The sequence below is a fragment of the Suillus plorans genome (genome assembly GCF_016647745.1).
Source record: "Suillus plorans strain S12 chromosome Unknown HD556scaffold_1, whole genome shotgun sequence".
NCBI classification, from domain to species: Eukaryota; Fungi; Basidiomycota; class Agaricomycetes; order Boletales; family Suillaceae; genus Suillus; species Suillus plorans.
This window is the reverse complement of record NW_024537385.1, coordinates 783,809-806,751: the sequence shown is the minus strand read 5'-3', so window position 1 is coordinate 806,751 and position 22,943 is coordinate 783,809. Positions and strand designations below refer to the sequence as shown.

The window sequence follows — 22,943 nt, the reverse complement described above, 5'->3', positions numbered from 1 at the left end:
CAAACAAATACCATGGAAATACATGTGTAACAAGGCCTGGATCATCAACCTTTTCTCATTCCCCCGTCTTTTCTTACTACTCACTCCAACCATTAAGCATATCCTCGATCCTCCTCGTTTTTTCACCACACCAGCATGTTTGGTGACTTGAGTTGTGAGTCTGCATATTATCCTCGTATCCGTTTCATGATCCTCGCGCTCGACTCAGAGCAACGCAAAAAAAATACCTGCCAATGCCCCCTCCTGGCGCATGTCCGCTAGCAGTTGCCTATACATCAGTCTCGACTCGAGGAAACGCTGGAGGCCAGCTACTAGAGTCTGTCATCTACGAATATATCACTAGGGTGGAATGAGATAGTGACTCTGTAATGTCCACGGGTACTTTCGGATGGATCTGTCAGTGCTTGCATCCGTTTCAGAACCGAGTACTAATCTGCAAACCAGGCGTTCTGACCAAGGTATTTGTGCTAGAGTATACTTGTGCCCTACAATCGCACGGTCACCATTACGAGTCGAATCTTCTATATTGAAGGGCCATTGAACGTCTGTGCTTTTAATTTACATCACATTGAAATGTACTTAAATGAAATCACAGATGACGTGTGGGTTCGTGGTCAGGTTGACGTATACTACCACAGACAAGTTGTTTGTCAGTCTAGCCCATACGCATGATTATGACTCAAACACAAGAGACCTAGTTACAGAGAAAACATAAAATCGAATGCAAAGCTCAAGCCATATGCATTGGAATTCCCAACGTCATACGAAGCCTGCTGAATATGATTTAGATGTACGAACAAGCACATTGACACCACATTCGGCATTTTGCCACTCGCATGCGACTCCTTGGTCCATGGAACAATCGTATGCTTTCGCATTCCATCTTCATTGTCCATCGGTAATTTCTGACGTCCCACAATATGTTGTCCGCTGTCTGTCCCTTGGCTCATACTCGAGCCACTTTTGCTTTGCTCATTATTGCACGGACCTTGTTCCACAGTTCCACATTCCACATTTCCACACCTCCACACTTCCGTTTCTCATATATAACCCTCATGGATTCCCTGATACCGACATCAGACCTTTTCCATCTGCCGAAATCAAACTTTCCCCATCTACTTTAATCAAAAATGTTCTTCCTTCCCCCCTTCACAGCTGACCTTCCAAAGCTGCCTTTGGAAAACATGGAGGCACACGCAGTCAATCGCCTGACCTGGATTGCAGGATATGACATCGAAAAACACGTAGGCACGTTGCACGTTTTTACTGATCTTCAAACTAACCTTGGTGTCCAGGAATGGGTCACATTCCAGGGTCTAGATTGCGATGAATCTTCTTACGATAACCGTGCGTGGAGAAAGCTGGTCAAGGACCAACAGACTATGGTATGGGCGGGAGTAACTCTGGGATCCTTACTAACGTATTTGTTGCAGGAACGCATGCAATCCTTATTAGATACCATTGGATGTTCACCTGATATTCCACAGTCAGAGAGAGTTCTCGAAGGCATGGTATGTTTTGAAAGCGATGCTCCTGCATCACTCTCGTTTACCTTTACCATTTGCAGAATGTCGTCCTGAGAGGGGCCTTAGGGACGGGCAAAAAGACAGTTGCTCATGCAGTCTGCAATATGCTCAAGCGCCCGATGCTTGACATTCGGGTGAATGACATCCCATACCTTGCCGATGTGGAACTGTGGGCCGCCAAACTAGCATCGGTATGTACCATCCGCAGGCCGTGATGCATCTCTGACGTGATGTGATTTAGCTTGCGATCAAGTGGAATGCCTTGGTAGTCATAGACCGCGGGGATGTAAGTATAGTTTCTCACAGCGTCCATTATATTCCTTCTGAACACACGTCGCACAGAATATCATGAGGTCTGAATGTGCAAACAATCGAGTATGTCCTTGACTTTTGTCTCGTGAATGCTGTACTAGTATAGCTAACTCTTCCGTCAGGAACGCATCAACTTGATGATTCGAGCATTTGAGTCACCCGGATGTATCTGTCTGTGGCCCTCGGTGTTGACGGACGAGCAGCAGGCACTACTCAGGCCGTTCTCTGCTGGTGCGTGCCTTAGCTAACTGACCCAAGTGTATCACTGACTTTTGCCCGTTACAGCCATCGAATTCCCCGATCTCGATCTAGCAGCCCGTCGCCAACGTTGGCTAGAACTCTTTGGCCGAGACGACCTGGTGGCAACTATCTTTAGCACCAAACGCGCATCCGTCCCTACTGTGAGGGACACGGAGGTGTGTACCTTCCTTCGAGAGATTGAGAAAATCTCTTGGTACGAACTCGATGGTAATTGTCATGTCTGGATAACGTGAGGCGGTGCTGATGACGCTAATAGGATCGGACATCCAAGACTTCATGAATATGGCACGAAGATTGGCTGGGTAAGTTGGTTGATATAAGTTGTTCCTAACAATTAATCATTGCCGCACAGGGAACAAGATCCAACCCCTCAGCACGTAAGGGAGTGTCTCAGATTGTGGGACGTGCCCCTTTCTGCACGGAGCAAGGTAGTGCGGTTTTTAGCACTTCGTGAGATGTATCTACGTGAGGAACCCAGTTTATTGAGAACACGGTGAAGATGTTGTGCCTGTTTGAAAGATTGGCTTGCTATTTTGTACTCTATATATGTGTTTATGGCTCACGATACTCCACTGGCAGTCACTTACTTATCATTATGTATATGAAATACCCATGTCACGAAAGAGACGGAGGACCTGAGGCTCGTGATCGTTAGCTTATTGCTTCTTGCATGCAACACGGTTTGGGAGGGCACTAGGTCTCATACATAAGCTCCAAACTAAACCCTGCATCATCGTAATCAGTAATTCTCGTCATATCACCGAATCTGCATCAACCACGATTTTGTATGCCTCTAATAGCTAAAATACCTGAATCACCAATCAACAGGATCTGCGAACAACATTAATATTAATCGTCGATGGCCTATTGGTTTCTTCATTACTAATCTTGATACAGAGATCCAACGAATGAAAATAAACCTCAAGTCCCGACTTATACTCACCCAGGTTCACAGCGTTATGGATGAGTTTGAACATGACCATTGTGCTACTTAGTACTGATTCATCATTATAACATTTATATGCGACCAAAGCTAAACTGAAGCAAACTGGTAGGTATACGTAGAGGCTTAACAATGTTCATGAAATAATTGATTGGCGAGTCGGTAAAGTAAGCCAGGTAAGGACGACAAATTAGACAGAAATCTATAATGGTGGAGTCTAATCAGCAGCCGGTACACACGAGAAGTAGTCACATACACCATGTCTTAGACTTATCCGTCCATCTGTGATGGTATATGCAGCGGAGGCATCTTGCTCGAAAATTACTCAATATCAGGGATCAACTTGTCCATTTCCGTCCATAAGTCTTGTTGCATCTTTCTCCAAGCAGCTCGTCTTGATCGGATACAATCTGCGCACCAGCTTTCCTCCTTCCACGGGATGTTGATCAACTCCTGAGCACCGCACACTGGGTCGAACAGGTATTTTGTGTACAGCCCAGAATCATGTACACGTTCGTTCCAGGTAACCTGTTGGGTGGTTTGAGGTGGACACTTGTCTGGAGAGTCCCAGTCTGACGCAAATGAAAAAAAAGCTAAGAGGGATTGGATAACCACGAAGCAATGAGACAGTACCTCGTTCTACAAGTGACACCCTCCTAATTTTGTTCGAGAAGGGTTGGTCACGGCAAGGAAACGTATCGATTCGCACAGCGACCTCTGACCAAGTGGTGACCAAGAGCTCTTTCATGAGCCCCACGCACCTTTCGTCTGCACGTCCAATCTGCGGGAGCACTGACTGCCCAGGAACATCATTATAATCATACAGACTAATCCGCCGGGTCCTAGCAAGTTCGTACAAAGCACGCTTCACAACACCATTCAAACCACATGAACGTGCAAGAATAATGACACCCGCAGCGTCTTCCTTGGGCTCAGGGGTTAAATCCTCCAGGGACGATGACCATGTCTGTTCAAGAACTCGAGCTGCCCAGGTACGATATGTTTCGAAGCGCAAGGCAGTCGCCGCGCAGATAATGGGGGCAAGAGTTAAGAATGAGGGAGGTTGGAAGTAATATTCGCTAAACATAATCAGACCGATCCATGCAAACACAAATGACGAGGATTACGTTGGGTTATCATCAAACTTCAAGAGAGCCGCAAAGTCGTCCGCCGTAGTAGTGTTGCCGAGGTGGTATACCGTCCCTTTGTCATCGATTTCTACCCGCACGTCGTCGTTCGGAAAGTTATCTTTGTCATGATTTTCAAGCAGCTGCGCGAAGAATAATGACTTGGAAACGAGCCTCGAGCGATGAAGCTTGAACAGTACTCCATCAACCTCAATAACAGTATTGGCATCCGAGATATAAAAATCTTCGTGTTTTCGAGGGTAACATAGTTGGATTTAGCCCGCTTGCGAGAGTGTCCTTTGCCGGGCTCCTTGCCGATCGTTCCATCGGTGGCTTTCCTCTTTCCCTTGGTCTTACAACGTGTCTTCGCATCATCCTTGTTGGCGCATACAGGCGTTGTGGAGTCATCTGAGACCTTCTGAAGAGCTGTTAGGTTCTGTTCCATTTCACCAACGTTGATCTGCGAGGTTGACGATGGTGGCTGGGACCTCGAAGGACTGCGTTCCAATACGTCTGTCCCCTGATCCTGGTGAATGTGAGATTCAGCAGCTTCGAATTTAATTGCACTTGCATCTGGTGCTACGGGAATTGTTTTGGTGCAACACTTCAGACAGTGAGCACTTGCCAAGCAAGACTAACTGACCAAGAGATGTTCCTTCTGCCTCGAGCGATAGAGCCATATAATTATTTAAACTTCGAAGGGGGTTTTCAAAACAAAATTCTGAACGTTCTGAAATAATGGTTTGTTGAAATTTAGCTTATATAATTTATACATGAACTCCGCTCAATTCATGCATCGTAAGCGCGCTAGTTCCCGGGTCTTTTCCTTTTTCAACGCTAATTTCAACACTCGTTTGCGCTCGATTTTCAGTATGACCTGCTGTCCTAACTAGAGCTAACTCATCGCACAGAGATCTCCTACTGTGTAAAAAGGTTCCACTCGTGCACCTGACTGTGACGCCAATTCCTTTCAACAACTATGTACGGTCTGCCTTTGAACCTCCCGTTATTCGTTCCGAGTCCTCGATGCTTGATGTTGCCAATGATCATCAAACTGCGGGGCCTTTCTCCATTGTCGCTGTTGTATTTTACACTGCTTACTCGTAAGCTCTCTGTTCTGTTCTTCTGTCTGCATTAGCCCACCCCCTCCCGCAGTGTCCGCCTGCAAAGTCCCGTGCCGCATCACACGCGTGCTTGACGAGCGTTATTTTCCACTGCATGCGGTTGCCCATATTACCTCATTTACTATGATGCACTTGATTATCATCCGTCGTGTTTCGAACCCCTTGAAAACTTATGTTCATGGCTTTTGTGATCTTTCGTTGAGCACCGTGGTCGTTGTCGTTCGTGCACTGAATCACAACAACGCGTTTGTGTCATGGTCTCTTGTCTTTCGGGCATCCAACTATACTCGCTGCGCTGCGCTGCATTGGTTGGCTTCTGATCATATGTTCTGATGTGGTGACATCTGTTATTACATCCATGGGTCGTTTCCCTGCTTGTTTCCGGCACAGTCCCGCCGTAATCGCAAGACATTTGAGCGGTCTGATTGCCTGAGAACGTCCGGGAAATGGCCGACTCTAGGGGGCTCTGCAAACAGCGGCAGAACCGTTATTTGAAAACTCTCAATTGGATATGAAGATTGTATACTCAGCGCTGCCAAACACCGCATGTTTGTAGTGACCGGGACATTTGGTGTGCTCTTGGTAAATACAACAGTAAGTATGGCAGTGGACTCTGAAAATGATATGCACGGTAGCACGCTAAATCGATTGTGCAGAAATGGAGATCGCTATCAAATCGGAAATTGAGATGAAACTATGACAGCTAATGAAACAGATCTGTAACTCACATGCGGATTTGAATCAAATGCAGGCCGCAGGTATTGCAAGACCGGGGTCGGTGCAGAGATAGCTAGGGGATGGCTGATATTACATAAGACCGGGTAACGCGATATGCCCGGAGGGTAATAAATAGCATGTGTAGTAGCCTAGTACCTATCATCATAAGAGTAGTTCAAATGCTGTGTTAAATCAATGACTAGTGCATACATACTACATAGGAACTCCTCAATTTTTGCAAGCTGAAGATTACCGCGCCGGTATCCAAGTATAGTCACGTGACTCGAAATAACTGGGCCAACTCGCTCAAGGGCAGAACAGGTATTCGAATCACCATCATGCCGATTTTGGCGATACAAGCGCTGACCGGTCGACCGCTGGTATATCTAGCATGAACGTTAGGACAATAATCGTTATACACTCTCAACATCCCTCATCCCTCGAATATGACCGTAGTCTCAAATGAGCCCAGTTGGTGGCCGTACATCAATTCGGCTCGTTTTGACAGCTATTGGACAGGTTTGTCATACAAGTTAGTAACTTATAATGTATTGATTTGACATCGACTTGCGGTTTCGCAGTTGCCGCAGGCATCGTGGTGGTATACGATTGGGGTGAGCAGGACACTGTTCGAAAACTGCTAATATTCTCATGATATTTACAGTGCTGACACTCGGAGAAGAGGTAGGTCGGTGATATTGCCAGAGCAGCCAATTTGCTAATAATGGTGTCATAGATTGAATTGATCTGGGTGAGTCATTGGGTCCCATATCAGAAGAAAAAACAATGAATTCGTGACAGGCGCAACGCTGGTCTCTCATGACTATGCTGTACCTCATTGTTCGTACCTTATGTTATACTATGCCGCAATTGGTAGTTGTGCTGAATCCAAAATGTTCTAGATACGCTATATTGGAATACCATATTGTGTGTATGTTATCGAAGCCAACAAGTTGGTGCTGTGCTAATAGCCCATTTGTCATTATCAGTTTCGACGTTCTGCGTATGTCTCGTATGCACCGTGTTCGAATCTTCTGACCAGTGGTGCACAGAAATTATGCCATTGGTCTCGCTGACAGATGAAGTGAGTACTCCGCAATCATCTCATTCCCATCCAATGAATATATTCATATGCAGGGGTGAGTGTAATTCAGGCCATTGAACTTGGCTCGACATAATAACTCCATAGGTGTGAGTCGGAGTGTTTGATCCTAGTACGAGGGTAATCGCTAATCGGGTGTTTCAGGTATCATTATATATTGCGCAATAAATGGGACAAGTGTGGTCGTAACTGTCATGTTGGGCGGTGAGTTACCCAGCTGCAATATCTCAGTGACATTGACTCGACTGAAACACGATGCAAGTCATCATGATTGCTCGATTGCATGCCATGTATCAGAGATCTAGGAAGATGCTCATCTTCCTTGTTATCATCTTCTTGGCTGTAAACGTCGCCTGCGGAGTAATCACAATAATAGTACTTAAGTATGATGGTGTAGCAGGTAAAGTTTTCTTGTTGAATCGAAAAACACAGCTCATTGGAAAAACACCAGAGGAGGTAGTACTCTCTGGCATTCATATATGCTATGTTGAATTTGGAGGGGACTCCCAACTTCTGGTATCAATGATTTGGATGCTCAACACTATTTGGGAGGCCCTCGCACTGTGTCTTACAGTCTGGATCGCTGTGAAGCACTTCCATGATCTGCGACGACTCGGCCCATTGACGGGATCCCGATCGACCATCGGGGACTGTTTCAGAGTGCTCATGGAATCTCATGTGCTTTATTTTGTTAGGTGAGCTTGTAATGTGAATGTGTTTATATTTTTTTGCTCAAGTTCCGCATGTGCTAGCTTTGCCGGTGTCTCTTCTCTTCAGCTTGTTGCTCTCTCTTCAGAGATCGAGGTGCGCTGACCTGTCACTGACATCTGCTTGTAACCACTGCTCATCATTTCTGTAGAATCCGAGTTCTGCTGGAGCCGTGATACTCAATGGTACTATTGACATTTTATTGTCCGTGCAGATGTTTGTGCTAGGACCACGCCTCATCCTTAGCGTTCGACAATATCACGCTAAACTCGTGGCCGAATCCGACGCAGAAACTAGCATGAATTCGATTGTCTTCCAGGAGCGCGTACATGTACCAACCAGCAGTACTGTGTAGGAGATAGTTGCCGAGTGTTCCGCATGGAGGAGATATTTGGTTGAGGATATGTCGTAGTATTTATTTACTTTATTTTATGATGTTTCAAAGTATATTTAAGAGGTTTATGTAGGCATTTCTTGCTGTGTCACTACTGGAAGTCGGTGAACCACCCGCCCAACCTTGCACCAAATGGCAAGCTGAGCGGGGAGCAGAGAACTCGAGAATCCTAGCTTCAATCTAGAAGGTCTCGAGTACGCCTGTCAAACTATTACTTTTATAATGAGGCATTGACTACATCTCAATTTTCACGGAGTTGCGCCATAGCCTGCATTGCGCACATGTAACAGTCTGCAGATTGTGCGTCGGGTTTGCGTCCTTGCAGGATCTGTCAGAGTCCATCCTGCTAAGCACGAGTAAAGCACCGAACGAGAAACATACATCCATATATTCATCATCGACACCGATTTTAGGGCCAGCGGATGATGGGTGATCAAAAAGACAGTGTATCACTTCATGTGATCATCTGCTAGCCCAAGTACGTGAGTCTAAGCCCAGGTACTGGCAGCTGATAGACCAGAATGTCTGCGAGCCCGCGAAATACTTTGCAATCATCTGTCCAAGAAAATATATGGAGAAACGAGTGGTTGTGCGAGGCCAGATGACTGGTGATGCTGCCATGGCCTTGTTAAAACACGTTTATTCAGAACCATGGAATTATCAGTCATCTCGACCGAACGAACGGAAAGCAAGTGGAATAGAAAGTAGAAGTAGCGTGTCTGAGCTCAGGCAGCTAATCGCGCATAATGGCTCCGAAGCGTAATGAATCTCGTCTTCTGTTTGAACACATAGATGAAGGAGGAATAAGAGACGTGGAGGCGAGAATCTTGCAATGAACATTGTCCAGTCTCAAGGCACGCGTGAATGAAGAACGCGATGAAGATGACATTATGGGACCATCATGATCGTCCCACGTAAACTCGTTTCGCGCAAGGATTGATTGTGCAGAAAGTAAGCAAATATTTACAAGGTGAAGGCGGCAGCGTTGCTGTCGACATTGTAAAAAAGACGCTCTAAAGGTCTAAATCAGGTCTTACAATGGACTATCAGATCGGAAATTGAGTTGGAGCTATGCCAGCCTCTAACGTTCAGAACGTATGATACTGACATGTAGATTTGAATCTGATGAGGCCGGGTCGTTGCAAAGAGAGAATTATATTAATTTGGATGAGTGGTATTCTTGATATTTGGCAAGACCGGGTACCGATTAGAGAACGTTCTGGATATTGGAAGATGTGAACGTTGACATGTACCCGCATGGAGGAGGTTAATTAATGAACTTGTCACCGCAGTTCGAATGGCCCTTGTTCCATAAGAGTAATCGGAGGAAGAGTGCAGCACATCATGATGCAAGTCAAGCTTAGACCGTTGAGTCGCGTGAGAAGCCGATTTCCAATTCGGGTAGTGCAAATCAAATTCGGTGACCTTCATTGTCACTACTCCAACCAATTGCAAGGGCCTCCCTTGAGCATGCATAGACAAATGTCCGAATCACCATCATGCCGATTTTGGCGATACAAGCGCTGAATCCTGGTATATCTAGCATGAATGCTAGATCGTCATAAACTCCCAACATCCCCCATGCTCGAATATGACCGTAGTCTCAAACGATCCCAGTTGGTGGCCCCTCATCAATTCAAGTATTTTTTACAGCTATTGGATGGGTTCGCCATATCAGTTGGTTATGTCGTGATCTGATATTCACTTGTGGCTTCGCAGTTGCCGCAGGCCTCGTGGTGGTATACGATTGGGGTGAGCAGCAAAGTGTTCTAAAACTGCTGATATCCTCATGATACTTCCAGTATTAACACTCGCACAAGAGGTACGTTGATGCTATTGCCTCTGGAGCACCCAACTTGCTCACAATGGTGTCATAGATTGACCTCATTTGGGTGAGTTGCAGAGTCCCATATCAGAGCAAAAACAATGAATTTGTGACAGACCCAACGCTGGTCTCTCATGACCGTGCTGTACCTAGTCGTTCGTACCTCGTGTTATACCATAGCTTGGTTGGTGGTCGTGCTGATTCCAAAATGTTCTAGATACGCTATGTTGGAATACCATATTCTGTGTATGTTAATCGAGGCCAAAAAGTAGTTGCTGTACTGATAGCCAATCTCTCATTATCAGTGCCAGCATTCTGGGTATGTCTCATATTCACCGTGTTCGATTCTTCTGACCGGCGGCACACAGGAAATATGACAATTGTCTCGTTGACAGATGCAGTGAGTATTCCGCAATCATTTCATTCCTATCCAATGAATACATTCATTTGTAGGGGTGAGTGCGATTTGACCATTGGATTTGGCTCGACATAATGAGTCAATAGGTGTGAGTCGGAGCGTTTGATACTAGTACGAGGGTGATCGCTAATCGGGTGTTTCAGGCAATATCATAATCTATGCAATAAATGGGACAGGTGTGGTCGTAACTGCCATGTTGGGCGGTGAGTTGCGCAGCTGCGATACCTCAGTGATATTGACTGAAATATGATCCAAGTCATCATGATTGCTCGGTTGCATGCCATGTATCAGAGATCTAGGAAGATGCTTATTTTCCTTGTTATTATCTTCCTAGCTGTAAACATCGCCTGCGGAGTAATCGCGACCATAGCACTCAAGTATGATGTTGTATCGAGTAAGTTTTAGTTGTTGAATGGATTAACACAGCTCATCGGACAAATACCAGAGGAACTGATACTCTCTGGGATCCACATGTGCTCTGACGGATTTGAGGGGGATTCACAGCTTCTGATCTCAATGATCTGGATGCTCAACACTGTTTGGGAGGTCCTCGCACTGTGTCTTTCGGTCTGGATTGCTGCGAAGCACTTCCGTGACCTGCGACGACTCGGCCCATTGACGGGATCGACCATTGGGGACTGTTTCAGAGTGCTGATGGAATCCCACGTGCTTTATTTTGCAAGGTGAGCTTGTGATGCGAATGTGCTTATCGTTTTCTGCTCAAGTTCCGCATGTGCTAGCTTTGCCGGTGTCTCTTGCCTCCAGCTTGTTATCATCTCTCCAAAAGTCGAGGTGCGCCAACATGTCACTGACATCTACATGTGACCACCGCTCATCATTCCTGTAGAATTTGAATTCTGTAGCAGTTGAGATACTCGGTGGTGCTACGGAAATCTTATTGTCCGTGCAGGTGTTTGTGCTGGGACCACGCCTCATCCTTAGTGTTCGACAATATCACGCTAAACTCGTGGCCGAATCCGACGCAGAAACTAGCATGAATTCGATCGTCTTCCAGGAGCGTGTGCATGTAACAACTAGCAGTACTGTGTAGGAAATGGTTGTCGAGTGCTCCGCATGGAGAAGATATTTGGTCGAGGATCCGTCGTATTTATTTCAGTTATGGTGTCTCAAAGTATATTTAGATGAGATTGATGTAGACAAACCCATTTCTTGTTGTATCGCTACTGGAAGTCGGTAATCCAGACTTGCACCAAGTAGCAAGATGGCAAGAAGATGAAGATGAAAGCCTCGAGTACATCTGTCAAACTATCAATGAGGCATCGACCACACTTAGTTGCACCATCGCAACGTGGCGCGCATGCGACTGCAAATCGTGCGTCGAATTTGCATTTTTGCAAGATCTGTTGGAGCCCATACGGCTAAGCACGAGTAAAGCACCGAACGAGATACATACATACATTCATTATTAACGCCGACCTTAGGGCCAGCAGATGATGGATGATCAAAAAGAGCATGTATCACTTCGTATGATTATCTGCTAACCCAAGTACGTGAGTCTAAACCTAGACAGCTGATAGACCAAAATGTCTGCGAGCCTGCGAAATACTTTGCAATCATCTGTCCAGGGAAATATATGGAGAAACGAGAGTGGTTGTGCGAGGCCAGATAACATGGCCTTGTTGGAAAACGTTTCTTCAGAACTATGGCATTATCAGTCATCTCGACCGGACGAATGGAAGGCGGAATGGAAAGTCGAAGTAGCGTGTCTGAGCTCAGATAGCTGATAGCATAATGGCTCTGCGGCGTAATGACTCTTGCCTTCTCCTGAACTAGCGTCTGTTTGAACAAATAGATAAGAGACGCGGGGGCGAGAATCTTGCAATGAACACTGACATTGCGCTCATGATACAGCAACCGCAGACCAGGCCTTAAGAAGCGTGATTCCGATTTTCAATCACTTCGCCTCTGAACACTCCAAACTAGGAACACTTCTCACCAGCACCGACGAAGGGTGGGAGCACGTCATCTACCGGGCCTGAGTTGAAAGGTAAGGACTCTGTACAGACACTGGGCTAAACTGAAATCGGTGGCAGGGGTGCATGACTGGAAGCTGAAAAAGGCCACTCTAGGACAGTAATGAACCTGTACAACGCTGGTGACATACCAGATGAACTTTTGCACCAGACAGCAGGCGCACTGTATCTGCCAAACTTCTATGAATTCGCTCCACTTGCTCCCATAGAGGAGGGATTCAGCCGCGTAATATCAGAATCAAGTATACGGTTCTCAACAACGGATTTGTAAATGACATTGGGCTACTATCATTCCATATGATACATGAAGATAAGAATCATTTTTTGTAACGGCAAGGTTGGCAAGAAATGATTCTTATCTTTATGTCTAGCTTCATCTCTCGAGTTTATGTGGTGCGACTGAAGAGGTTGGGCTGTGCCTACAGCGTTAGCTCTAGGAGAGACACGAGTGTGGAACGAGAGAAGAAAATGGCTGTGGCTGTGCAAACTAGGTGCCGGTTCCTTCCGCAGGCTGCAGGAACCCTGGAACCGGGGTCCGGTACTGAGATACTTATCTACCAATGATAAACACTCAGCGGAGCCGGGGACTTGGTGCGTGAGCACCGTACATATATTCATCATTGACACCAACCTTAGGCCTTAGGGCGAGTGGATGATCGATGGTCACAAAGACAATGCATCGCTTCACGTGGTTATCTGCTGGGGGGTCTAAGCCTAACAGCCGGTCATCTGTTATTGCATTCATGGATCACTTTCCTGCTCGTTTCCGGCACAGCCCTACCATAATCGCAAAACATTCGAGCAGTTTGAGGGCTCCCCTTCTGGCTCCCTCTCTGGCAGTAGTGTTCGTCGCACGAAAGACCCTAACGTTGGTGTTATTTTTCTCGAACGTAGGCGGTTTGGCGGTTTACCCGTTGATGCTGTTTTGAAACAGTTGGCTAATGTTCGTGTGCCCCCAGACTGTCACGGTGTGCGTAGCCTGTTGTCGCTATTGTGTGCGCATCTTGCTGACGTTTGTGATATTGAAGTGGCCCTCCGTCTGCTCGCTCGGCTGCCCTATGTCCCTCTTCCATGTATGGATAGCGAAATTCTGTAGTCAACTCCTAGTCTTCGTGCCTTGGTTCGCCGCCCGCGTGGCTCTTCTATTGACATATTATCAAACGTTTGCCAGCACAAGTGGCTGCGGCCAATGTCATCCTGTCGTCCATTCTCATTCTCATACTAAGACTGGTAATGCCAGATTGGTGCTTACATTCAAGAACGCCTTTTGTTTCTACAGTCGGCCGGCTCTCAATCATCATCAGTTCCCAAGCGAAGACGAGATCACGGTGTAATAAAAGGGGCCTACTACACATGCACAGTTTTGAAACCACATTCACCCCGGCGCTGCGGAGCAGGTTAACCTGACCCCACTTACAGCTCGAGCTTATGCCTTGACTTTCTGCCAGTTAACTGCTATTTTCTCATGACCTATACTACTACATCGTGACATTTGTGTACGTGGAAGCGAGCAACCAAGGCTAAACTGGAACAATGAAGTATATTACTGTAAAATCGTGCAAATGATCGTTGCAGAGGAGGCCTAAAATTGTTCGTGAAACCCTTTACTGATGAGTCAGAATAGATGTGACTAGGTTCGGAACATCAAACAAGAGTATATAATGGCGAAGAGCCAAAGTTAGCAGGTAGTATACTGGGAAGTGTTCACGCACACCGCATCTCAGACAGTCTTGTCTGTTCGGGAATGGTGTAAAGCCATCTTACTCCAGAATCAAACATTACCAGGGATCCAATTGTCCATGTCACTCCAAACTTTTTGTTGTATCTTTCTCCACGTAGCTCGTTTTGACTGGATGCAATCCGAGCACCAGCCTTCCTCCCCCCACGGAATGTCGATCAATGCCTGGGCACCGCACACTGAATCGAACAGAAATTTTGTGTACAGCCCAGAGTTATGGACACATTTATCCCAAGTAGCCTGTTGCTTGCCGGATTTAAAGGAACATGAATGTGTTTCTGATACAGATCAAGAAAAGAATACGAGTCAGAAGTTTTAACTGAATGGGAAGGAATACAGCAGTACCTTGCGGTGCAAAAGACTTCTTCTTTTTCTTGGGGGAAAACATGTCGGCCTTTGACGCACAATCGTGCTGGCAAGACGACGTGCCAATTCGCACAGCGATCTCTGACCAGGTGGTAACCAACAGTTCTCTCATGAGCTCCACACATTTCTGGTCTGCATGACCAATCTGTTCGAGCCCCGGCAGACCAATCCGACGAGTCCTGGCAAGTTCGTACAAAGCACACTTCACAACGCTATTTACGTCACATGAGCGTGGAAGGGCAACAATTTCCACAGCATTTTGCATCGGCTCGGGGGTCAAATCCGCCAGGGAGGATGGACATGTTTGCCCAAGAACTCGAGCTGCCCAGACACGATATGCTTCAAAGCGCAAGGCAGTCGCAGCACGGAGAATAGGGGCGACAACTGAGAATGGGGGAGGTTGAAAGTGATACTCGCTAAAGATAGTCAGACTGATTCATGCAAAAGACAATAATGGGTGTTACGTTGGGTTATCATCAAATTTCAAGAGAGCCACGAGGTCGTCCGCCGTAGTAATATTACCGAGATGGTACACCGTCGCTTTGCCATCATTTTCCACCCGCACACCATAGTCGAGGAAATCATCTTTGAGGTCATATTGAAGAAGCTGCGCGAAGAATGATGACTTGGTGACTAGCCTCGAACGATGAAGCTTGAACAGCACCCCATCAACCTCGATGACAGTATTGGCATCCAAGATGTAAAAATCCTCGTGTTTTTTGGGACTAGCACATTCAGATCTAGCCCGCTTGAGAGGACGTCCTTGATCAGTATCGTTGCCGGTCGTTCCGGGGGGCTCCCTCTTTTCCTTAACCTTATCATAGCTCTTCGCATCGTCCTTGTCTACGCATGGGGAAGTTTTCTGAGAAACTGTTGACGCCTGTTCCACGCCAATGCTGTTTATCTGCGAGCTTAACAGTGGTGGTTTGGAGCTTGAAGGACCGGATAGGCTTATCTCCTGATCCAGTCGAATAGGAGATTCAGCTTCTTTGATTTTACCTGTGCTTTCATGCGAAACTACACAAACCCGTGTCGATTCAGGTAGCTCGGTGCTATGAAGAGTGGAGAATGGGTGGACGATATCTGCCTTTAGAAGGGATTGTACACCTCTTGAATCGAGGGGTTTGCCGAACATAGTACCATCTTCATTGACACTGTCACTGGATTGAGAGAAGAGCCTCGGCCATGACCAGTAGCTCTATTTGAGACTTTTAAATATTTAGTGAAAAAAATATTAAATGCAACTTACGAGCAGAATTCAAAACTAGTACTTACTATATGCTGTGCAGTTGCATCAACAAAAGAACAGTTTGCGTGTATGGCTGGTTACAGTATGCCTTTTATGGCTTACAAACCCTGGTAGATGGTTGTATGAGATTGTAGTACATATGCAAGTAGTAACAGACACGTGTAAGATGTAAAACTTGTACCGGAAGTGTGCGAAGCTTGTAAAGTAACTAACAGAAGTGCGGAGGTATGCATGAGATCGCAGCATGTATGCAAGTCATAGCAGATATGGGCGAAATGTAAAGCTTGTACATAAATGTGCGAAGCTTGTACAGTGATTAACAGAAGTGCAGAAGTATGCATCATCAAGATTGCATGTATATATACTAGCTATAGGTCTTATATACATTGGTCTCATGCATATGCATGCATCATGTACCGATCCAAGACGTGCCACAGCTCGAATTCGGCCGACAGCAACTTGACACGTATGTTATAATTTTTGCTAAGTCATTTACCTAAGACCCCGAACTCGAAGCTTTTCCGACTTCGAGATCCGTCCGTCTCTAAGATTTTTCTCACATAAGTACCACCCACACGGCACACGGTGGATTGTGCTGCCTACCACGCCCTACTATGACAGCCTACGCCCTGCCGCTGCCACCTCTTGCATTTTGTCGCCCCTCACTGCATCTCTTGCACCCTCTTGCGTTATTCGAGTGAGTTTATTGAAATTCCCACATTTACCTGCTAGCTAGCATCTCCCGCACTCAACTCTACGGTAAGTTTTTTTTTTCAATTTTTGTTCACTCCCTAAGCTAACCAAAGCTCATACACATGTAAGTTCTATCTTTTCTTTTTGTCTTCTAACTTTGGTAGCCTTCAGCATCCCCCGCATCCTCTGAAACCTTCCTCTACCCTTTTGCACCATCTCGCACCATCCCTGCATGCTCTTGCACGTTCTTGATCCCTCTCGCGTGCTCTCATACTGTCTAGCGCTGTCGCGCATTATTGTTGTCTCTGTATAGTGTGCCTTTCACTTTCACTTTTTCCCTTGTCTCTGCTGGCTCACATCATACACCTGACTACCTTCGCATCGTCACTTTCATATTCAGTACTTTCCCTTCGCATATTTGTATCTCTACTTACTATTTTGCTTCCATGCTCATTGCCTATAGCCCAGTGTACTGTAGCTACTGCAGTGCAATTTGATGTGGCCGTTATTGTGATCAAACAGAGCCTATAATTATTGCACAATACAGTGACAAGACTAGTTGGAGTATGTGTATAAGTTCATTACCTGTACAAGGGACTGCCAGGAAGCACAATTGTCACAAGAATTGTAGTCACTGGCATGTATCGAATTTCATCACCTAAACAAGGATCTACCGAGTGATACAAATATAACAAGGCTGGTAATAGTATGTATAAAACCTCGCTGCATGCAGTGGCACGGACTTGTATGGAGACTGACAAACTCAACACACATCTGTCATGTGTTTGTGGGGATGGTAGCAATTGTGTACCTTGTACTGGCCAGTTACTGGCTGTCACATGGGATGTACGGTTGTTGTGTTTTTTATGATGTGGTACCGTGGAGTGTACATTGATGCTGAGTTTAGAATGACGTCGATGATAATAGTATTACGTCAGTTCATTCATCGCTTTTTCAAACGTTGACGCGACGCGACTGGACCATGACAGCATTCTAGTACCGTTTGAAGTAAAAATAAACTTACAGCTTTCTCATCCTCTCAGGAACATGGCACCGCAGCTCAATGAGGTCCGTACTAGCCCATTTCCCACTGGTTCCTCCCTACACCATCCATGTCTCCCTACACCTCCTTCGCAGTCGCAGGCGCAGGCCCCACAATCGGTGGCCGTATCGTGAAGGCAAGATTCAACCATATTGATTGATACTTCCTCAGTTTTATCTGACTGTTTGATAGGCTTTGGTTGAGCAAGGCGCTTCAGTAGTTGCTCTTCTTCGACCGTCGAGTGCATCGATATCGAGCCCACTTCTCGAGGGCGCCAAGATTGCCACGGCTGACTATGCTGACGTCAAAGCAGTCGCCTCCATTCTCCGCGAGAATAAAACGCAGGTCGTCATTTCTGCATTGGCATATGGCGCGTTGTCTTCGCAGTCTACTCTCGCAGATGCTGCCAAGGAAGCCGGTGTCAAACTTTTCGTTCCCTCTGAATTCGGTATGCCTACAGAGGGAGGGAAGGCTGCTCACACGGTCACCAAATCACAATTTGCTGGTGAGACTTTTTGGTGCTTGGTTTGTCAGTTGTTGAACGCTCACGATATTGTAGACTATTTGAAGTCATCGGGCATCCCTTCATTGCGAATATATGTAAATGCTCGTTATCCTATATATCTGGCAGAGCTAGTAACACCTTTTGACATAGACCGGGATGTTCATGGAGTTCATTCCACAGTTCACTGGTGTTGACATTGGGAAGTTCTTGGTCCTGGGCAAGGGTGATGCATCATTTTCTACCACTGCCTTGGACGACGTTGCAGGTATTGTGATACTCCTTTTTAGTGATCATAGTAACATATGAGGCAATCTAGGTTTTACCGCTCACGTTCTTACAACACTTCCGCCGGCCAAACTCCATGATACTTCGTTCCGCGTCGAGGGAGAACGCACATCCTTCAATAAAGTTGGCGCCCTGTATACTGCATCCAAGAACATTACAGTAGAGCATGTCACTTCTCTTCCCGAAGGATACGTCAAACAGACTCTTTTGCAAGGCTTATTTGAGCAGGGCCGGGGCAGCTCCGGTTGGGACAACTACGCCGACAAGGACGTCCCGGAGAACGCTAATAGCGGTAATGCAGCCTGGCCTGGGCACCAGTGGAAGACTGTCAAGGAGGTGTTGGAGTTGTAGGCCTCACAGCAGCTGGTAGTTCATCTGCATTCTAAGTCGTTGTATCTATCACGAGTCCTCTCTCTAGTCCAGGTTGCGCTCAACCGTCTCTACGTTCAGTCGTCCTTACGTTCAACCGTTCGACGTACATCCACTCTCTACATAATAATTATCCAGTGCGCATGACTTGCAAGAAGATATGAGTATGCCTAAAGACTAGTTGGCCACCACACCCCCACCCTGCTGTGCGCATTGGTCACTCAAATAAGATGGTATCTGTAACTGCTGGATTTGGCTCGGCAGATCCGCAAACTGCATCAGCAGCCCTGCAGCCATGTGCCAGCCAATGTGACAGTGGAACGCCCAGAGCCCTGGGTTGTCAGTGATGAAGCGGATGGCGACCCAGCCGTAGCCGGGAAGAGTCAATGTGTCGCGTCTCGGCGGGTTGGTTGTATTGAGTTGTGACACCCCAGATGTGTAGCTGCCATCACCTTCACCGAGAATCCAAAATACGTGCCCATGAAGATGGAATCTACACAGGGTGTCAGTCAAAAGAGACTAGGACTAGTGCATAACCAATGGCACATACGGGTGGCTAGCATCATCGTAGTTGTTCAGGATTAAGTCAAAGACAGTGATATTATCGTTGACGACGACGAGTTGGTTTGAGTCGAAGGTAGTCTGAATCCCGGCCTTTGACATCTGCAGCAAGGTAGGATTTGTAGTATCAGACAGCCAACTCGTGCTGTTCATGAATGCCAGTGTTTGCGTCCCGCCAGATTGAGTTGTTTGCTGAAAAGACATGAAGATTTGAACAACATCTGTGCTGTTGGGTGGGTCCATGGCAATTTGGGGTACGATCATTGTGCTGTTGAGGTCGAGACAAAGGGCGGGGATTGCGTCCGACCAATCCTGGGTGTTCGGTGTCGTTGGCGAGGCACCGTATGTCATCGTAGCCAGCACCATCGTGTTGAGGTTGGGATTGCTGAGTTTGTAGCAAGAACTCTGCATCTCTCCACGTACATTGTACGATCCTGCCGTTTGATTTGTCGTCAGGATAACAGAGTAGCGCTGTGCGACGTGTATAGGGACGCGGTGCACGTTCACAGGTTCAATAGATATCCCATCTGCTTCAACAACGCTCAGCACGTGCGAATCTACGCTAAACATGAACTCTGTCAGCGTGCCCATATTGATGATACGGAGCCGATAGCTCAAATTTGGTTCAAGATCAAATGAGGAACCGTTCATCTTGCCGTTGATAAGACCGCTGTCCGGAGGAGGTTCTGCTCCAGGATTGACTCCACCATAGTTAGAGCCATCAATCCCAGCGGAGCTCAAGTACTGAGTGAGCAATCCGGAAGACATTACATCATACCAATCTAAAAGAGAGCTTCCCTGAGAATACAGACAAAAACAAAATAATGATACGAACCCGAAAGTATGACAAGCACGTCGCGATCATATTGGCCAAAAATAGGCTCACTGGGAGAGTGAATTACAAGCGGTCCGTAAATGCCGTCTGTGTACCTTGTTTTATTTGCGTTAGTCTCAAGACAGAAATCGCCATGTGCTGCAGATGCTTACTGTGTAGACGCATGAGCATGATACCAGAACGTGCCGTACTGGCTCGGATTAATGGTGAAACGATAGGCTAAATAAGTTAGACTCATGGAACGTGGTCACAAGAAGCAAACCTACTGAAATTCATTCCCGGAGGAATAGGGCACTGAGTAATACCGTTGGTGCCATCCATGTAGTTGGTTCCGTTTTGAAGTTGACCATGCCAATGAATAGTGGTGCCGTTGGGTAATTGATTGAAAACGTTAACCACAAGCTCATCACCGCTATTCACCTCAACAAGAGGGCCAGGGAATTGGTCTGAAATTCCGAAGTCAGTGGGATCATCATCATGTATGGAGTAACGCGGCGTACTGTTCACCACTAACATAGTTCTCTCGAAACCATCGGGTGAACCTGTTGCTTCAGATATGACGAATTCGTAGTATCTGGTTGTCGTTGTATTCGTGACAACAAAATTCTGATCCAGGAGAAATGAAGAGTTTGTCGTGACGTAGCTCATATTCGACGTCTTCTTCAGTCCCAATCCGAGCCCTAAACCAAGAGCCAAAGCGAGCACGACCACAATGGCGCCAGCTATGCCAGTGATTACGAACAACTTTCGACGACCTATTGAAAACTCTAGTTGAATTCAAATCAAACAGGTGTGACGCAAGTCCACGAACCACTTCGCCTGATGGGTGTGATACGGGTCTCTTTTAAAGTCAGACCCTCATGGTCGCCCGAGCTACCCTCCTTGGAGAGCGACAACAGGGTAGACATCGTGAAAAAAGATGTTGTCCCTAAGGCGCTAATTCGCTCTATATGGGCTAGAGATTCATCGATGCACGTTCGTACGGATTATTGATATGAATTTGACAGGCATGAATTGATGGTAAAGATATCCATCTGTGGGATTATGAAGGATGGCCGATGACCCAATTTATAACGTTCGCACGTCCATGCGCATAGTCCATCTGCCACGGTGGGAAGCAAGTAGGAAAATCCAATGTGTCCGCTTGACTTTGAATTACCTTGGAGAAAGGTGGCCGCCGGCATGCTTTCTGCTCGCTTTCGTGGCATAATAGAAAGTTTGCCCTTCCTAGTCAACGCACCTGCAAACACGTGAAATCGCGCAAATTACCGGATTCGCTTCAACTTCAAGTTTGCTTCAACTCTACCACTAGTTTCTAATACGAATGCACCCTCAATTGAAATATATGTACATCACTGCACAGTGCCAGCATCAATTTATCTGTTCCTCTTACCTAGTATTATCTTCGACTGGCGAGGTCACAGAGATACACCTGAGCAGGTTTGATTACGTCCGCTCATGTGTCTCACTGGCACCCCTTGTGTCTTCTCAATCCCCCGTCAGGTCTGCGTTTTTATCATGCACAGTGGCCCATGGAACGGGCGGACACTTGCTGGTCAGTTTATCTACTAGTGCTCTCGTCGAACACGTCCCAGAGTCATCCACATGGTCACGTCACCTCTCGTAATACCAGAGTACCTCTTTCAAGGTCTATATCTTTCCAACGCTTTTGACGCATGTGTGACTCATCTTGGAATTGTTACAGGTGTTTTCGCGTTGAATGAAACATGGCCCAACACTAAGATTCTGACTTCAAGCGCCCCATTATTTGATATTTGTTCTGGAAACAAACCACCTTCGATGACGAGAGTCGCTGTCTCCACCTAATTGCGACCTAGAAGCTGAATTATTCAACAAAGGTTTCCGGAAGTTGGTGAGTAATCATGCGTTCTGTTAGCACATCACTCCGTTGCAATGGACCTGAGATTCTAATAGAATACTATGTAGGGGTGCCTTACAACCGAGCTGTGTTGGGGCATGTCAGTTACTCGTAGCGGATGCCGCCACAGTCTACTTGCTAGACATCTTTGGGGAGATCCGATTAGGTCGAGTTGTCCCATGAGGATTTAGTGAGTAGAAGCAGTTGTTACAGCATGAGAAGGTACTTCAACTTCGTACCAGTTGTCAGATGTATCCGAAATTATGACAAGAAAGGGACATGCTGTACCCGTTAGGAGCCATGATTATGGCCTCAGATACCCTGACTTACTAAAGTTCTTACGGTATGTCCGTATTATATTCTCAATTAAACTGCGCTGGCCCCATTATTTCATCAGATGGTTCGAGGGCTGCGCAAGTATAAAAAGCCTCGCGAATTTGACACAGCGACAGGTGGTCACCCCCCTCGATTACGATCATGCAGCTCTCATTTATTTTCACGACACTGATGTCCTTTGTCGCTATTGTTGCAGCATATCCCACACCAAACTTGGGCACGAAACGTACTTGTGAGATTCATGCGTCAATCTAGTTAGTGAGAGTGATACTGATATGCTTGGCAGCTTTGGCTAGACGCGAGGGGCTTGACTTTGACCTCACTCACTATTTGAACGCTAGGACGCCTGACGACATTAGTAACCCTCCTAAGTTCAAAGGTCCTGACGATCCTGACGACCCTGACGAACCTAATTACTTCGACTGATGAGTGGCAATGAGCAGTGAGCACGTTGAATCTAGAAGTGTGAGGAATGTAGAAGAAAGGTATCGTTGTTTCTTTCTACCTTTTTCTGATACGTGATTTATCACTTTTCAGCTGTACGATAAAGGTGGACCGTAGGGGGTGTTACAGCGCCGTCGGTTACCGACTACAGCTTTTGTTTACAGAATAATTTCTTTGCGCTTCGCTTCCT

General features: G+C 46.4%; 9 protein-coding genes across 9 annotated transcripts; 6 read left to right on the top strand and 3 right to left on the bottom strand.

The window, feature by feature from the left end:
* Window positions 1-1,040: 1,040 nt before the first annotated feature.
* Window positions 1,041-2,680, top strand: HD556DRAFT_19336 (uncharacterized protein). Its single transcript, XM_041309857.1, has 10 exons — window positions 1,041-1,244; window positions 1,296-1,385; window positions 1,434-1,511; window positions 1,568-1,717; window positions 1,768-1,812; window positions 1,869-1,901; window positions 1,961-2,069; window positions 2,124-2,306; window positions 2,356-2,401; window positions 2,452-2,680. Exons 1-10 carry the CDS (start codon window positions 1,131-1,133, stop codon window positions 2,594-2,596), a joined length of 993 nt encoding a protein of 330 aa, XP_041167653.1. The 5' UTR covers window positions 1,041-1,130; the 3' UTR covers window positions 2,597-2,680.
* Window positions 2,681-3,055: 375 nt separating this feature from the next.
* On the bottom strand, window positions 3,056-4,918 carry HD556DRAFT_1522406 (uncharacterized protein). The gene is made up of 6 exons (XM_041309195.1): window positions 4,813-4,918; window positions 4,435-4,748; window positions 4,170-4,378; window positions 3,676-4,121; window positions 3,299-3,614; window positions 3,056-3,244 (listed from the first exon to the last, which is right to left on the bottom strand). The coding sequence occupies exons 1-5, from the start codon at window positions 4,847-4,849 to the stop codon at window positions 3,364-3,366; spliced, it is 1,257 nt and encodes a 418-aa protein (XP_041167652.1). The 5' UTR covers window positions 4,850-4,918; the 3' UTR covers window positions 3,056-3,244; window positions 3,299-3,363.
* A 1,410-nt stretch (window positions 4,919-6,328) lies between these two features.
* HD556DRAFT_19063 (uncharacterized protein) lies at window positions 6,329-8,480 on the top strand. Its single transcript, XM_041309849.1, has 13 exons — window positions 6,329-6,529; window positions 6,592-6,624; window positions 6,675-6,694; window positions 6,747-6,761; window positions 6,812-6,850; window positions 6,913-6,941; window positions 7,000-7,013; window positions 7,063-7,149; window positions 7,257-7,316; window positions 7,375-7,512; window positions 7,564-7,807; window positions 7,865-7,916; window positions 7,972-8,480. Exons 1-13 carry the CDS (start codon window positions 6,457-6,459, stop codon window positions 8,173-8,175), a joined length of 1,008 nt encoding a protein of 335 aa, XP_041167651.1. The 5' UTR covers window positions 6,329-6,456; the 3' UTR covers window positions 8,176-8,480.
* Window positions 8,481-9,650: 1,170 nt separating this feature from the next.
* HD556DRAFT_1522404 (uncharacterized protein) lies at window positions 9,651-11,529 on the top strand. The gene is made up of 13 exons (XM_041309194.1): window positions 9,651-9,878; window positions 9,934-9,966; window positions 10,017-10,036; window positions 10,092-10,106; window positions 10,156-10,194; window positions 10,257-10,285; window positions 10,345-10,358; window positions 10,408-10,443; window positions 10,601-10,660; window positions 10,714-10,851; window positions 10,903-11,140; window positions 11,198-11,249; window positions 11,305-11,529. The coding sequence occupies exons 1-13, from the start codon at window positions 9,806-9,808 to the stop codon at window positions 11,506-11,508; spliced, it is 951 nt and encodes a 316-aa protein (XP_041167650.1). The 5' UTR covers window positions 9,651-9,805; the 3' UTR covers window positions 11,509-11,529.
* Window positions 11,530-12,890: 1,361 nt separating this feature from the next.
* Window positions 12,891-14,115, top strand: HD556DRAFT_19150 (uncharacterized protein). Its single transcript, XM_041309852.1, has 3 exons — window positions 12,891-13,042; window positions 13,095-13,341; window positions 13,411-14,115. The coding sequence occupies exons 2-3, from the start codon at window positions 13,111-13,113 to the stop codon at window positions 13,783-13,785; spliced, it is 606 nt and encodes a 201-aa protein (XP_041167649.1). The 5' UTR covers window positions 12,891-13,042; window positions 13,095-13,110; the 3' UTR covers window positions 13,786-14,115.
* HD556DRAFT_1317117 (uncharacterized protein) lies at window positions 13,901-15,854 on the bottom strand. The gene is made up of 4 exons (XM_041301180.1): window positions 15,831-15,854; window positions 15,020-15,763; window positions 14,535-14,971; window positions 13,901-14,467 (listed from the first exon to the last, which is right to left on the bottom strand). Exons 2-4 carry the CDS (start codon window positions 15,688-15,690, stop codon window positions 14,223-14,225), a joined length of 1,353 nt encoding a protein of 450 aa, XP_041167648.1. The 5' UTR covers window positions 15,691-15,763; window positions 15,831-15,854; the 3' UTR covers window positions 13,901-14,222.
* A 1,755-nt stretch (window positions 15,855-17,609) lies between these two features.
* HD556DRAFT_1516096 (NAD(P)-binding protein) lies at window positions 17,610-18,680 on the top strand (the record flags this gene model as incomplete). The annotated part of the gene is made up of 5 exons (XM_041309073.1): window positions 17,610-17,675; window positions 17,732-18,044; window positions 18,099-18,139; window positions 18,195-18,309; window positions 18,361-18,680. The coding sequence occupies 5 exons, from the start codon at window positions 17,610-17,612 to the stop codon at window positions 18,678-18,680; spliced, it is 855 nt and encodes a 284-aa protein (XP_041167647.1).
* Window positions 18,681-18,787: 107 nt separating this feature from the next.
* HD556DRAFT_18687 (multi-copper oxidase laccase-like protein) lies at window positions 18,788-21,115 on the bottom strand. The gene is made up of 7 exons (XM_041309835.1): window positions 20,906-21,115; window positions 20,595-20,849; window positions 20,361-20,540; window positions 20,247-20,313; window positions 20,095-20,189; window positions 19,249-20,041; window positions 18,788-19,191 (listed from the first exon to the last, which is right to left on the bottom strand). The coding sequence occupies exons 1-7, from the start codon at window positions 21,000-21,002 to the stop codon at window positions 18,876-18,878; spliced, it is 1,803 nt and encodes a 600-aa protein (XP_041167646.1). The 5' UTR covers window positions 21,003-21,115; the 3' UTR covers window positions 18,788-18,875.
* Window positions 21,116-22,480: 1,365 nt separating this feature from the next.
* Window positions 22,481-22,735, top strand: HD556DRAFT_1435708 (uncharacterized protein; the record flags this gene model as incomplete). Its single annotated transcript, XM_041305470.1, has 2 exons — window positions 22,481-22,541; window positions 22,596-22,735. The coding sequence occupies 2 exons, from the start codon at window positions 22,481-22,483 to the stop codon at window positions 22,733-22,735; spliced, it is 201 nt and encodes a 66-aa protein (XP_041167645.1).
* Between the last annotated feature and the right edge of the window lie 208 nt (window positions 22,736-22,943).

Coding starts and splice junctions, on each gene's coding strand:
- HD556DRAFT_19150 (XM_041309852.1), top strand. CDS start 13,111: ATGGTCACAAAGACAATGCATCGCTTCACGTGGTTATCTGCTGGGGGG. Junction 13,342..13,410: donor TGGTGTTATTTTTCTCGAAC/GTAGGCGGTTTG, acceptor GTGTGCCCCCAG/ACTGTCACGGTGTGCGTAGC.
- HD556DRAFT_19063 (XM_041309849.1), top strand. CDS start 6,457: ATGACCGTAGTCTCAAATGAGCCCAGTTGGTGGCCGTACATCAATTCG. Junction 7,150..7,256: donor GAATATATTCATATGCAGGG/GTGAGTGTAATT, acceptor CGGGTGTTTCAG/GTATCATTATATATTGCGCA. Junction 7,317..7,374: donor CGTAACTGTCATGTTGGGCG/GTGAGTTACCCA, acceptor ACACGATGCAAG/TCATCATGATTGCTCGATTG.
- HD556DRAFT_19336 (XM_041309857.1), top strand. CDS start 1,131: ATGTTCTTCCTTCCCCCCTTCACAGCTGACCTTCCAAAGCTGCCTTTG. Junction 1,386..1,433: donor TCAAGGACCAACAGACTATG/GTATGGGCGGGA, acceptor TATTTGTTGCAG/GAACGCATGCAATCCTTATT. Junction 2,402..2,451: donor ATGGCACGAAGATTGGCTGG/GTAAGTTGGTTG, acceptor ATTGCCGCACAG/GGAACAAGATCCAACCCCTC.
- HD556DRAFT_1522406 (XM_041309195.1), bottom strand. CDS start 4,849: ATGGCTCTATCGCTCGAGGCAGAAGGAACATCTCTTG. Junction 4,749..4,812: donor GGCAGAAGGAACATCTCTTG/GTCAGTTAGTCT, acceptor CAATTCCCGTAG/CACCAGATGCAAGTGCAATT. Junction 4,122..4,169: donor AAGTTTGATGATAACCCAAC/GTAATCCTCGTC, acceptor GATTATGTTTAG/CGAATATTACTTCCAACCTC.
- HD556DRAFT_1317117 (XM_041301180.1), bottom strand. CDS start 15,690: ATGTTCGGCAAACCCCTCGATTCAAGAGGTGTACAATCCCTTCTAAAG. Junction 14,972..15,019: donor AAATTTGATGATAACCCAAC/GTAACACCCATT, acceptor GACTATCTTTAG/CGAGTATCACTTTCAACCTC. Junction 14,468..14,534: donor GAAGTCTTTTGCACCGCAAG/GTACTGCTGTAT, acceptor GATCTGTATCAG/AAACACATTCATGTTCCTTT.
- HD556DRAFT_1522404 (XM_041309194.1), top strand. CDS start 9,806: ATGACCGTAGTCTCAAACGATCCCAGTTGGTGGCCCCTCATCAATTCA. Junction 10,444..10,600: donor CTCGTTGACAGATGCAGTGA/GTATTCCGCAAT, acceptor CGGGTGTTTCAG/GCAATATCATAATCTATGCA. Junction 11,250..11,304: donor TCATCTCTCCAAAAGTCGAG/GTGCGCCAACAT, acceptor TCATTCCTGTAG/AATTTGAATTCTGTAGCAGT.
- HD556DRAFT_18687 (XM_041309835.1), bottom strand. CDS start 21,002: ATGTCTACCCTGTTGTCGCTCTCCAAGGAGGGTAGCTCGGGCGACCAT. Junction 20,541..20,594: donor AACTATGTTAGTGGTGAACA/GTACGCCGCGTT, acceptor TCGGAATTTCAG/ACCAATTCCCTGGCCCTCTT. Junction 20,042..20,094: donor CGTGCTTGTCATACTTTCGG/GTTCGTATCATT, acceptor GCTCTCTTTTAG/ATTGGTATGATGTAATGTCT.